We start from the raw sequence: 12,616 nt of genomic DNA, 5'->3' as shown, positions 1-12,616 counted from the left end.
TGCGGTTCGCAGGCTTCTATTGCGGTGTCTTCTCTTGTTGCGGAGCACAGGCTCTAGGCACGCAGGGTCTAGAGCGCAGGCTCAGTAGTTGTGGCTCACAGACTTAGTTGCTCTGCAGCATGTGGGATCTTCCCAGACCAGGGCACGAACCTGTGTCCCCTGCATTGGCAGGCGGATTCTCAACCACTGCACCACCAGGGAAGTCCCCCTGACATGCTTTTAAATAAGAGTTTTGTCAAAACTATTCAAACAATGGCACATGACTACCATATAACTTAACTGGCAAAGCCAGTTGTCATTGCCAAACCAATTGGCCAAACTTACTTTCTTACATATAAAAAAAAAAATTCTAACTTTGTTTTTCAGTTCACATAAACTACTTAGTGCGTATCCTCATGACAGTGCCTCAGTTCCAAGAGCAACAAGAGCTGAGCGCAAATTGATTCCATTTCCTGACACATCACTTAAAATGACATGAGTTTGACACCCTGGACCTAATAATATTTACCATTTTAATGGCAACATCAGTACTCCCTTCGTGAAGATATTTTGGAATCCAAAGCTTTTTTAGAAAATAAAATATTGAGATATAATTGACACACCACAAAATTCACCCATTTAAAGGTTAGAATTTAGTGCATTTGTTTGTATTTTCAGAGTTGTGCAACCATCCCCTGAATCTAAGTTTAGAACATTTTCATCACCCCAAGAAGAAACCTAGTACTCAGCAGTCACTCCCCATTCTCTCATTTGTGCCCGTCTTCTTTCACTTAACCTGTGTTCAAGGGTCATCCGTGTTGTAACACATATCAGAACTTCACTCCTTTTTATGGCTGAATAATCTTCCATTGAATAGGCATTCCACATTTTATTTATCCATTCATCAATTGATGTGAACTCTCCCTAACTAGAATATCTGTTAATTCCAAACATCCCATTTTCCAACAGGCCAAGTAAGATATATTATATGTAATGAGCTCTAAGAGACTGTTAACTTTCTCATTATAACAAATTGTGCGAATACAGTGGACCCTTGAGCAACATGGGTTTGAACTGCATATGAACATTCACAAACAAAAGGTTTTGTGTGTACCTGTATTTTCATTTCGCTTGGGTATATACCCAGGAGTGGAATTGTTGGGTCGTATGGTAACTATTTTTAACCCTTTGAGGAACTGCCAGACTATTTCCCAAAGTGGCTGCACCATTTTACATTCCCACCAGTGGTATAGTGGGTTCTGATTCCACCAGCACTTGCTGTTGTCTCTCTTTTTTTGACCCAAAGCTTTTTTTTTTTTTAGTGTATAAAACATGGTTCTGAAATTAAAGTGTAGTGTAAAATGTAGGGAAGAGCAGTAAAGCCATTCTTGTGTATAATCATTTCAGCATTCCTATTGGTAGGGAGACTCATGCACCATTCCCAACTTAAGCCCAAACCAAAGCAAATAAGTTTCAAGAATATCTACATCATTTGTATTCCTGGGCAATTCTTTTTATGCCTTAATTTTATCAGGACTGCAGTTTCCTTTGCTGTGGCAGTGATTGTAAATGATTAACAGAGCAATCAAAAGAGTCTATGGGCATTTCAAGTCCTTTATCTACCGTCTTTTTTGCCACAATCTGCTACACATTCTTCTGCCATTTCAAGCACTAAAAGATCTCTGAGTGTTTTGTACATATAAATGATATCTTTTTTTTTTTTTTTTTTTTGCGGTACGCGGACCTCTCACCACTGTGGCCTCTCCCGCTGCAGAGCACAGGCTCTGGACACGCAGACCCAGCGGCCATGGCTCACGGGCCCAGCCGCTCCACGGCATGTGGGATTCCCCCGGACCAGGGCACGAACCCGTGTCCCCTGCACCGGCAGGCGGACTTTGAACCACTGCGCCACCAGGGAAGCCCGATCTTTTTTTTTTTTAAAGGATATTTTTCAGCATTTTTTAAACATTTATTTATTTATTTATTTATTTATTTTATTTTTGGCTGCGTTGGGTCTTCGTTGCTGCGTGTGGGCTCTCTGTAGTTGCAGCGAGCAGGGGCTACTCTTTGTTGCAGTGTACGGGGTTCTCACTGTGGTGGCTTCTCTTGTTGCGGAGCACAGGCTCTAGGCATGCGGGCTTCAGTAGTTGTGGTACACGGGCTCAGTAGTTGTGGCTCGCAGGCTCTAGAGTGCAGGCTCAGTAGTTGTGATGCGTGGGCTTAGTTGCTCCGCGGTATGTGGGATCTTCCCAGACTAGGACTCGAACCCGTGTCCCCTGCACTGGCAGGTCGATTCTTAACCACTGCACCACCAGGGAAGCCCTAAATGAAGGCTGGTTTCAAAGTATTGTTTAACAGTAGTCTCACAAGACTCTCAGAGTAATGCGTTCTATGACAATAGGAATGAAAGAAGCAACTTCATAAAGTGAGAATCATCTTCTCTCCCACCACCTTACTCTCACTATATCTGAAATCAGAACACCCCAGTAAAGGCCAAAATACTTTATTCCTGATGTTATACTTTACTCTTAACAGAAATAATGTAAAACAGTTAGAGACATGAAGCCCTACCAAGAGTTTCTGGTATTTGGATTAGAGAAAGTTTCATCTACACCCATACTATATTTCAATTTGTTTTGTTTGGTGTACTGGAGGTTTTTATGTCCAAAACAATGCACAGTGGTAAAGTTGAGAATGGGTGAAAAGTAAAATTTGTTTGTTTTCCAAAAGTGAGAGACAATTGTAAAAGGAAAAAATGGGGTAGGAGTAACAAGCTGGGAGTCCTGACTACAGGCATTCTCAGATCCATCTTTTAGGGGGAAATTCATAAGTGAAAACAGAGGATCTGGAAATTGATTCCTTTAAAATTGTCTTTGCTCATGTACCTTTGGAAAGTCTTTGTGAACCCTAGGGGTATGCACACCCCAACTTTAGACCACTGACCTGAAAGAAGTTGGACTGTGGTTTAGAACTCTGAAAAGAGGCCTGAGCTGGGGGTGCAAGTTGGGACTCACAGGAATGATATTTGGTGCTGTTTAAAGCAGTGAGAGTGAGATCCCTGAAGAAGGTAATATAGGGGAAGAAGAAAGAAGAGCCAAGCATTTTGGGTGGTGATCCTCACTTAAGGAGTAAGCAAGAAAAGGAGAGATGGAGAGGAAGAAATCAGAGAGGTAAGGGGGAGAAACCCCACGGGTGTGAGCACTAATAGAGTTTTCGGTAAGGATAGCCAACAATGTGGAGAGGTAAGAGAATGAGGTCTGACAAAAGACCAGCATGCGTGGGGCTTCCCTGGTGGCGCAGTGGTTAAGAATCCGCCTGCCAGTGCAGGGGACACAGGTTCGAGCCCTGGTCCGGGAAGATCCCACATGCCACGGAGCAACTAAGCCCGCGAGCCACAGCTATTGAGCCTGCACTCTAGAGCCCGTGAGCCACAACTACTGAGCCCACGTGCCACAACTACTGAAGCCCACATGCCTAGAGCCCGTGCTCCACAACAAGAGAAGCCACCACAATGAGAAGCCCATGTACTGCAACAAAGAGTAGCCCCTGCTCGCCGCAACTAGAGAAAGCCCACGAGCAGCAACAAAGACCCAACGCAGCCATAAATAAATAAATAAATAAGTAACTAACTTACAGACAAGTGCGCGCACCAAACGCAGTTGAAAGATTACCACTGCCTACTGCATGGCCTTCTTATCTGTATTGCAGCCCCTTCAGGAACACGACTACTGCCCTCCATATGTGAAGTGTTGCGTTCTTTAGTCCTAAAATGAAATGCTTGTCTTATCAATGGCAACAAAACCTGGACCCATCTAGCTTGGACTTAGATACAAAGACAGAAAGGCAGTGGTTTTATTCTCCATCTTTCCTCCCTCTGATCCCCACCCCCTGTCTAGAGGCAACCTCCTTACCACAGGTTATTGCTGTTCATGGTCTCTTTGTTTCCTTCCGTCCACCCAGGCACTGAGATGTCTTTGTGCTGTAACTTTAACTCATTAGATAGTGTTCTCTCTCCTTCCTGTGGCAATGTTGGAACCTGGCGCAGCTGGAGGGTGTCGTCACCTGTAACAATTCCCTTACCCTTCAGTTTTTAAAAGCTTTGATAGGATTTCCCTGGTGGTCCAGTGATTAAGTCTGTGCACTTCCACCGCGAGGGGGGCGGATTCCATCCCTGGTCGGGGAACTAGGATCCCGCGTGCCGCATGGTGCGGCCACAAAATAAGTAAATAAAATAAAAGCTTTGCTGAAACAATTTTGGTAGAATGGTAATGGCAAAAGCCAGAATGGAAATGATGAGAGTTGAAATTGGATGTATGGTTGGTTGGTTGGGGGCATGAGTCTTTTTAGAAACTTGCCTTTGGAGGGAAAGAACAAGGAGGGATGCAAACTACGGTGGAATGTACATAGGGTCAAGAGAAGCTTTTGTTGGTTTTAGGATTGGGGGTCCTAGAACATATGCAGAGATAAAAGGGGAGAGTTCACAGAAGAGACTGAAGCACAAGAAAGGAGATAATGGGGCCTCCCTGGTGGCGCAGTGGTTGAGAGTCCGCCTGCCGATGCAGGGGATACGGGTTCGTGCCCCGGTCTGGGAGGATCCCATATGCCGCGGAGCGGCTGGGCCCGTGAGCCATGGCCGCTGGGCCTGCGCATCCGGAGCCTGTGCTCCGCAACGGGAGAGGCCACAGCAGTGAGAGGCCCGCATACCGCAAAAAAAAAAAAAAAAAAAAAAGAGACAAAAAAAAAGAAAGGAGATAATGGAGAGGAAGAGCTCACTAAAGAAGTGGGAGGGGGTTTCCCTGGTGGCGCAGTGGTTGAGAGTCCGCCTGCCAATGCAGGGGACGCGGGTTTGTGCCCCGGTCCGGGAGGATCCTACATGCCGCGGAGCGGCTGGGCCCGTGAGCCGTGGCCGCTGAACCTGCGCGTTGGAGCCTGTTGCTCCACAACGGAAGAGGCCACAACAGTGAGAGGCCCGCATACCGCAAAAAAAAAAAGAAGTGGGAAGAAGTGTGGGACCAAGAGCAAAAGGCCAGAGAAAGAGGAGCACATCTGTGTCAGAGTCAGCCACGCTCCCCTTGGGCGCACAGCCAAAGTACAGTGATCAGGGTCTGCAGGCTTGAGCTCCTGCAGCCCTGCAACCAATTCCTCACTCTTCTGTACACAGTCAAAATTTGGGGGCATTGGTGGCCTAAAGTTATGTATGTTTTCTCTATGATTTTCTTAATCTTTTAAATAACGTTTTAGCCATCTCTGCTTTTAATCCACCTCATCTTAGAGACTAGGGTCCTGTCTTTTCTACAGGTTTTTCTCTTCTGCATTCCTTCTGATTCTTTGTTAACTTGTCCCGTAGACATTGCCTCCTTATCACCATTCTTAATCCTTAACCTAACTTCCATCTGTGTTTTATCATGTAAGCTGCCAGTAGCTATATTCAATTTAAGACAACTTGATAATTAGGTTTGCATGGTGGAAAATCAGCATTTAATTTTTGAAGATGGCTAAAACTATTTTCTCATAATAACAAAATTTTATGTTTGCGACTTCTTTTAGGTTTAGCATGAGCTTCAACAGACATAATCTAAAATACTACGTGTTACCCAAAAAACCAAAAAAGGTGGCATTTGATTGCTTAGAATGGATCAGAAAGCATCACCCACGTGAGTACAGCCATGTGATAAATCATGTCTAGAAGTAATAAATGTCTTTTTAGTACCACAATTGAATATATAAAATTGCATATTAAACTTTTCTTTTCTCATTATGACAGTACTAACTTGCTATTCATAGAGCAAAATATTGCAACTCTCTCAATTCTGGAAATTATAAAATCTTATTTGGCTTGTTAACAATAAACCCTAACAAAAAGTATATTAAGTACTCCCTCCTACACACCTGTATTGTAATTCATGGTTTCACTGTCTTTCCTCTGGCTTCTATCAGTTAATGAATTACACAGCTCTGTTTTAGTGCCTTCTCCCAAGTGTGTCTGCCTTTGAGTTATGTTAACTAAAATGAGATTCTGAAATTCATGGTAGTTTTCCATGTAACCTCTTTTCTACTTTTCCATGGAGAATTTTTTTGTTAAACATCTCTATTTCATTTTCTTTAATTAGTATACGTATTTGTTTGAATAAATCAAACAATGCAGAGATAGACCAAGAAGAAGTCAGTAATTTCCTTTTCCAGTCCCCCCTCTCCCAGGCACCTAATATAAATAATAGCTTGTGTGTGTATCTGTATCTTTGGCTCTGCCACAGAGAGATGACTTTTTCCTTAATACCTTCTATTTTTTGATTTTAAAAATAACATACATACAAACATCAATAAATATAGTGAAGAGAATTTAGAAAGCAACAACAAAAAAAGAAAGAATCAAAAGACAAGCCTCGGGCTTCCCAGGTGGCGCAGTGGTTAAGACTCCGCCTGCCGATTCAGGGGACACGGGTTCGTGCCCCGGTCCGGGAAGATCCCACATGCCACGGAGCGGCTAGGCCCGTGAGCCATGGCCGCTGAGCCTGCGCGCCCGGAGCCTGTGCTCCGCAACGGGAGAGGCCACAACAGTGAGAGGCCCGCGTACCGCAAAAAAGAAAAAAGACAAGGCTCACCATAGGACAAGTCACTGTTACCATTTTGGTTTATTTCCTTCCAATAAGTTTTGTATGCATTTTTCTTTCCATTAGCATACTGTATCTACCGTGTTTCTAACCTTACCCTGTTTTATATTTTGAACATTTTCTCATGTCATTTTAAAAACTTACAAAACACTGAATAGTTGCAATATGTTTTAGTTTATAAATTCCTTTCTTAATTATTGTCCTAATGCTGGCCCTTAAGATTTTTCTAATTTTAAAAATTATAAACAAAACTTCTTATATAATAAGTCCTTGGATCACTTTATTTCCTAGAAAGAAACTGAATCAAAAGGTAGGAGCATTTCTAAGGCTCTTGATAGGTATTGCCATATGCTTTCTACAAAGTTTGTGTAAGAGTGCCTTTCCATTTTATAGCAAGTGTGAAACAGAGCCCAGGGTTCCTCCAAGTCTACCTAAGGAGTTATTTGGAGGGACAGGATTAAAGGTTAAATCTTGTCATTTCCAGTGCACGCGATCCGTTGCTTGACTTATTCTACCTATGTGGTTTTCCTCTGCTGTGAGAAAACTATACCTCTGTTTACAATTCAGATACTTCTGAGAACATAATGTAGGTTGTGTTATTTATGTTAAAAATCCTCGTTTCACAATACTGTTCTGGTTTCTTGGCAGATGACTCAGGGATAATTTACTGCCTCTCCAGGCGAGAATGTGACACAGTGGCTGACACATTACAAAACGATGGTCTCGCTGCTCTGGCGTATCATGCTGGCCTCAGTGACTCTGCCAGAGATGAAGTACAGCACAAGTGGATTAATCAGGATGGCTGCCAGGTAACATTTTAAAAAATAAACAAAGGAAACAATATTTTATAGTATATAAGCCACCTCGTACACGTAGGATGAAAATTGTTTTCACCGTAAAGGTAGTGTAAACATCAAAATCAGGCAGATTTAAAAACTGATGTTTTTTTGAGACATCTAAAATTGCTTTTTCTTTCTTTTTTTTAAATTTATTTATTTGTTTGTTTGTTTCTGGCTGCATTGGGTCTTCATTGCTGCATGCAGGCTTTCTCTAGTTGTGGTGAGCAGAGGCTACTCTTCGTTGCGGTGCTTGGGCTTCTCACTGCAGTGGCTTCTCTTGTTGTGGAGCATGGGCTCTAGGTGCACGGGCTTCAGTAGTTGTGGCACATGAGCTCAGTAGTTGTGGCACACAGGCTCAGTAGTCGTGGCTCGTGGGCTGTAGACTGCAGGCTCAGTAGTTGTGGTGCACGGGCTTAGTTGCTCCGCGGCATGTGGGATCTTCCTGGACCAGGGCTCGGACCCATGTCCCCTGCATTGGCAGGTGGATTCTTAACCACTGCGCCATCAGGGAAACTGCTTTTTCTTTCTTAAATCAAAAAAACTTTTTATTGAGATGTAATTCACATACCATACAATTCCCCCTTCCAAAGTTTACAAGTCAGTGGAGTTTAGTACATTCACAAGGTCGTGCAACCATCACCACTGTCTGATTCCAGAACATTTCATCATCCCAGAAAGAAACCCCATATCTACTAGCAGTCACTTCTCACTCCCCTAACACTCGGTCCTTGGCAACCACTAATCTATTAACTACTACTAATCTGTCTCTATAGAGTTTCCTATTCTGGACATTTCATATAAATGGAATCATACAATATGTGTTCTTCTGTGACTGATTTCTCTTACTTATTAGCATGTTTTCAAGATTTATCCATATTGTAGCATGTATCAGTATGTCACTCTTTTTTGAGGCTGGATAATATTCCATTGTATGGAAGTACCACAGTTTGTTATCCATTCATCAGTTGGTAGACATTTGGGTTGTATCCACTTTTTTTTTTTTTTTTTTTTTTTTTGCTGCTTTGGGTCTTTGTTGCTGCATGCGAGCTTTCTCTAGTTGCAGCGAGCGCGGGCTACTCTTCATTGCAGTGCGCGGGCTTCTTATTGCAGTGGCTTCTCTTGCTGTGGAGCACAGGCTCTAGGCGCGCGGGTTCAGTAGCTGTGGCTCACGGGCTCTAGAGTGCAGGTTCAGTAGTTGTAGCACGCTGGCTTAGTTGCTCTGCAGCATGTGGGATCTTCCCAGACCAGGGCTCGAACCCGTGTCCCCTGCATTGGCAGACGGAGTCTAAACCACTGCGCCACCAGGGAAGTCCCTGTATCCACTTTTTGACTATTGTGCATAATGCGTCTGTGAACATTTCTGTACAGGTTTTTGTGTGAACTTGTTTTCAGTTCTCTTGGGTAGATGGAAGATTGGAATTGCTCAGTCATATGGAAACTCTGTTTAACTTTTTGAGGAACTGCCAAACTGTTTTGCAAAGCAGCTACAAAATTTTGCATTCCTACCAGCAATGTATGAGCTTCCAGTGTCTCCATCTCACCAACACTTATTACTGTCTTTTTTTACTATATCCATCCTAGTGTATGTAAAGTGGTATCTCGTGATTTTTGTTTGCATTCCCTAATAACTAATGATGTTGAGCATCTGCTTCTGAGAGGATAAATTTATCACCCATGTAGATCAAGAAGGAAGCAAGAACATTCTAGGGCATCCCATACTGGCAAATATGAAACTTAGATAGATCTCTCTACATACAAGGATGAATTTGAGGAGAATGACTAATAATTTTTTTGTAGCCTATGAAGTTTTCAGCGCACAAAAAAAGAAATCATTACCGTGAAGATTCAGAAGGAAAAGTATCTCCCAAAATTATTTCCTGAGGGAAAACAAAAGGAAATCTTAGAGGATATCGGCTTAATATCCTCAGAAAGATTTAAGAAGACTTGACTTATATGAACTAGAAACAGTTTGCCATAAGAAGATGTTATGAAGAGGCTGAGATGAAGGGATAAATAAAAAGTCAGTTTATCCAGATAAGAAAATACAAGAAAAACAAAACAAATAGAATTATATATCAAAACACAAACGGTTCAATTCCATGCAGGCATTTGAATCAGTGATGTAGTGAATAACTTGAGAATGTGAAGGGAAAAAAAACATGAAAATTGAATGGAAAAAAACAAAAAAATTATTGGTAGCTGGGAGAGTAGGGGTTCAGCCTAAGAATAATAAGTATACCCAAAAAAGAAATAGGGATAGTTGAGATCAATAGAGTAGTCAAATGTATTATAAATAAATACATAACAAATATGTAACAAATTTAAGAGTTATCTCAAGATCACTGGGGAAAAACTTACATGTAGACATAGTTCAGAACATTTTGTTTGATTTACAGTTATAAGAAATTGTATTCATGACGATAAAGAAATAGGTTACTCAACAAAGAACGAGAGGGACTTCCCTGGTGGCACAGTGGTTAAGAATCCGCCTGCCAGTGCAGGGGACACGGGTTCGATCCCTGGTCCAGGAATATGCCACATGCCGCGGAGCAGCTAAGCCCGTGTGCCACAAATAGCGAGCCTGTGCTCTAGAGCCCGCGAGCCACAACTACAGAGCCCACGTGCTGCAACTACTGAAGCCCGCGTGCCTAGAGCCCATGCTCCACAACAAGAGAAGCCACTGCAATGAGAAACCCACGCACCGCAATGAAGTGTAGACCTCGCTCGCTGCAACTAGAGAAAGCCTATGCACGGCAACGAAGACCCAACGCAGCCAAAAATCAATCAATCAATAAATTAAAATTAAAAAAAAAGAACGAGTAATAGACATGCCTGAGACAGTTACACTAAATTAAAAAAACAGAAGTGAACTATCTCCAGAATCAGAAGAGGGAAGGCTGGGACTGAAGAGTTTCACGCCAGCTCATTGTCATTTATGTCGGAAACAATAGAAAGGTTTTTCAGATATGTAAAATGCTGGTTTATTTTCACTGACATAACTGTAGAAGGCATTCTTCCCAAATTAATATGTAGCTAATCAAAATTGCAGTGTTTTCTTCCTTTGATAAACATTCCCAAAGTTTGCCTGGAAGAATATTCAAGTGAAAATAATCAAAAGAATTTGGCAAGAAAATAATAACACACGAACACTGGCTTAGCAATACGTTAAAGATCAATGGAACAGAAATTCAGAAATCGACTGGAAAACAGGTAAAAACAATATGATAAGGAAGGCATTTAAAATTAATTAGGAAAGGAAGATTATTCAACTAGTGGTACTGGTTACCTGATGGGGAGAATTGTTCTGAGTCCTCATATCAAAGTTAATTATAGGTAAATAAAGGTACAGATATTTTTAAATGTATGCACGCTGAGTGAAAGAGAACCTAAGCTTAAAAACAGCCCAAAAGGAAGTAATTGCTAGAAATGATTAAAAACCTAAACAACTAAACACTTCTGTATCTGTAAAACAAAAATTAAAGGCAACAGCAAAATGGGAACTATAGCTTCCTCAAATAAAACATAATGAAGAGCTTGTAAAAATGTGAGATGAAAAACATGAGTCTCAAATAGTAAATTACGCAAGACTATCAAGAAACTGTTGGAAAGGAGGAACTACAGAGGGCTAAATACAAATTTTTTAAGTGCAATTTTGCTAATAATCAAAGGAATTAAAATTTAAAACAGTGAGATCATGTTTACCTCTTGTATTAGCAAACTTTTATTAACTGTCGGGGACAGTGTTGTCAGAGACGATTTCCTGTAGTACTCATGAGAGCCTTTCTGGAAAACAATGTGGTAGACCATATTTAAGAGCCTCAAATCTGAAACATGGGTGTGGAATTTACATCAGTGTTATTTTTAATAGTAAATAGCTTAAATGTCCTGAGAGCATGATTGGTTACATTATGGTACATCCCTGCCATGAAAAAATGGTTTATGAAGAATTTTTTAATGATATGAAAATGTTCAAATGTTAATGATGGATAAATGTAAGGAAAAATATAATTCAAAAGTGTGTAATCTCAGGCTTCCCTGGTGGTGCAGTGGTTAAGAATCCGCCTGCCAGTGCAGGGGACACGGGTTCGAGCCCTGGTCCAGGAAGATCCCACATGCCGCGGAGGAACTAAGCCCGTGCGCCACAACTACCGAGCCCTGCGCTCTAGAGCCCACGCGCCACAACCACTGAAGCCCGTGCGCCTAGAGCCTGTGCTTCCACAACAAGAGAAGCCAGCGCACTGCAACAAAGAGTAGTCCCCTCTCGCCGCAATTAGAGAAAGCCCGATTGCAGCAACAAAGACCCAAAAGAGCCAAAAATGATAAATAAATAAATTTTTTTTTAAAAAGTGTGTAATCTCAACCATAAAAAAATTGAATAGAAAACTAAAAAGAAAGCCAATTTTTTAAAGTTCTTTAATTCTTTATATATAGTGTATTCTATAACATACATACATACATGTATACATATTTTTATATATAAAACACTGATCAAATATATAGTTTTTTCAATTGGTGAGCTTTTTTTTTTCTTTTAATCTAATTGTTTCTGCTCTCAGAGCAGCTAATCCTCACAGTCAAGGTATAATAATATAACCAACTGGACAGCCTTGATCTTACTAGATTTGTGGGATAGAATAAAACTTGGTTGTTTTTCTTCACAAAGATATGATGGTAGCCTGAAGTTTTTTTGTTTTTTGGGTTTTTCTTTTTTGTCTGCATTGGGTCTTCGTTGCTGCGCGTGGGCTTTCTCTAGTTGCGGCAAGCAGGGGCTACTCTTCGTTGCGGTGCAGTGGCTTCTCTTGTTGCGGAGCACAGGCTCTAGGTGTGCAGGCTTCAGTAGTTGTGGCGCGTGGGCTCAGTAGTTGTGGCGCACGGGCTTAGTTGCTCTGCGGCATGTGGGATCTTCCCGGACCAGGGCTCGTACCCATGTCCCCTGCGTTGACAGGCGGGTTCTTAACCACTGTGCCACCAGGGAAGTCCCTAGCCTGAAGTTTTTGTTTGTTTGTTTTGTTTTGTTTTGCGGTACGCGGGCCTCTCGCTGTGTGGCCTCTCCCGTTGCGGAGCACAGGCTCCCTACGCGCAGGCTCAGCGGCCATGGCTCACGGGCCCAGCCGCTCCGTGGCACGTGAGATCTTCCCGGACCGGGGCACGAACCCGTGTCTCCTGCATCGGCAGGCGGACTCCCAA

General features: G+C 42.2%; 1 protein-coding gene across 6 annotated transcripts in view; it reads left to right on the top strand.

Moving 5' to 3' along the window:
• BLM (BLM RecQ like helicase) overlaps positions 1–12,616 on the top strand; it is a 102,718-nt gene that overhangs the window by 53,375 nt on the left and 36,727 nt on the right. For all 6 annotated transcript variants that reach the window (XM_060097433.1, XM_060097431.1, XM_060097430.1 and 3 more), the window contains 2 exons: positions 5,527–5,633; positions 7,239–7,399. In XM_060097433.1, the coding sequence (XP_059953416.1) occupies positions 5,527–5,633; positions 7,239–7,399 (268 nt within the window). The remainder of the gene's footprint in view (positions 1–5,526; positions 5,634–7,238; positions 7,400–12,616) is intronic.

The sequence above is a fragment of the Mesoplodon densirostris genome, chromosome 4 (assembly GCF_025265405.1).
Source record: "Mesoplodon densirostris isolate mMesDen1 chromosome 4, mMesDen1 primary haplotype, whole genome shotgun sequence".
Classification (NCBI taxonomy): Eukaryota; Metazoa; Chordata; class Mammalia; order Artiodactyla; family Ziphiidae; genus Mesoplodon; species Mesoplodon densirostris.
Note: the sequence above shows the minus strand (reverse complement) of the source record. Positions and strands in the feature narration are given on the sequence as shown.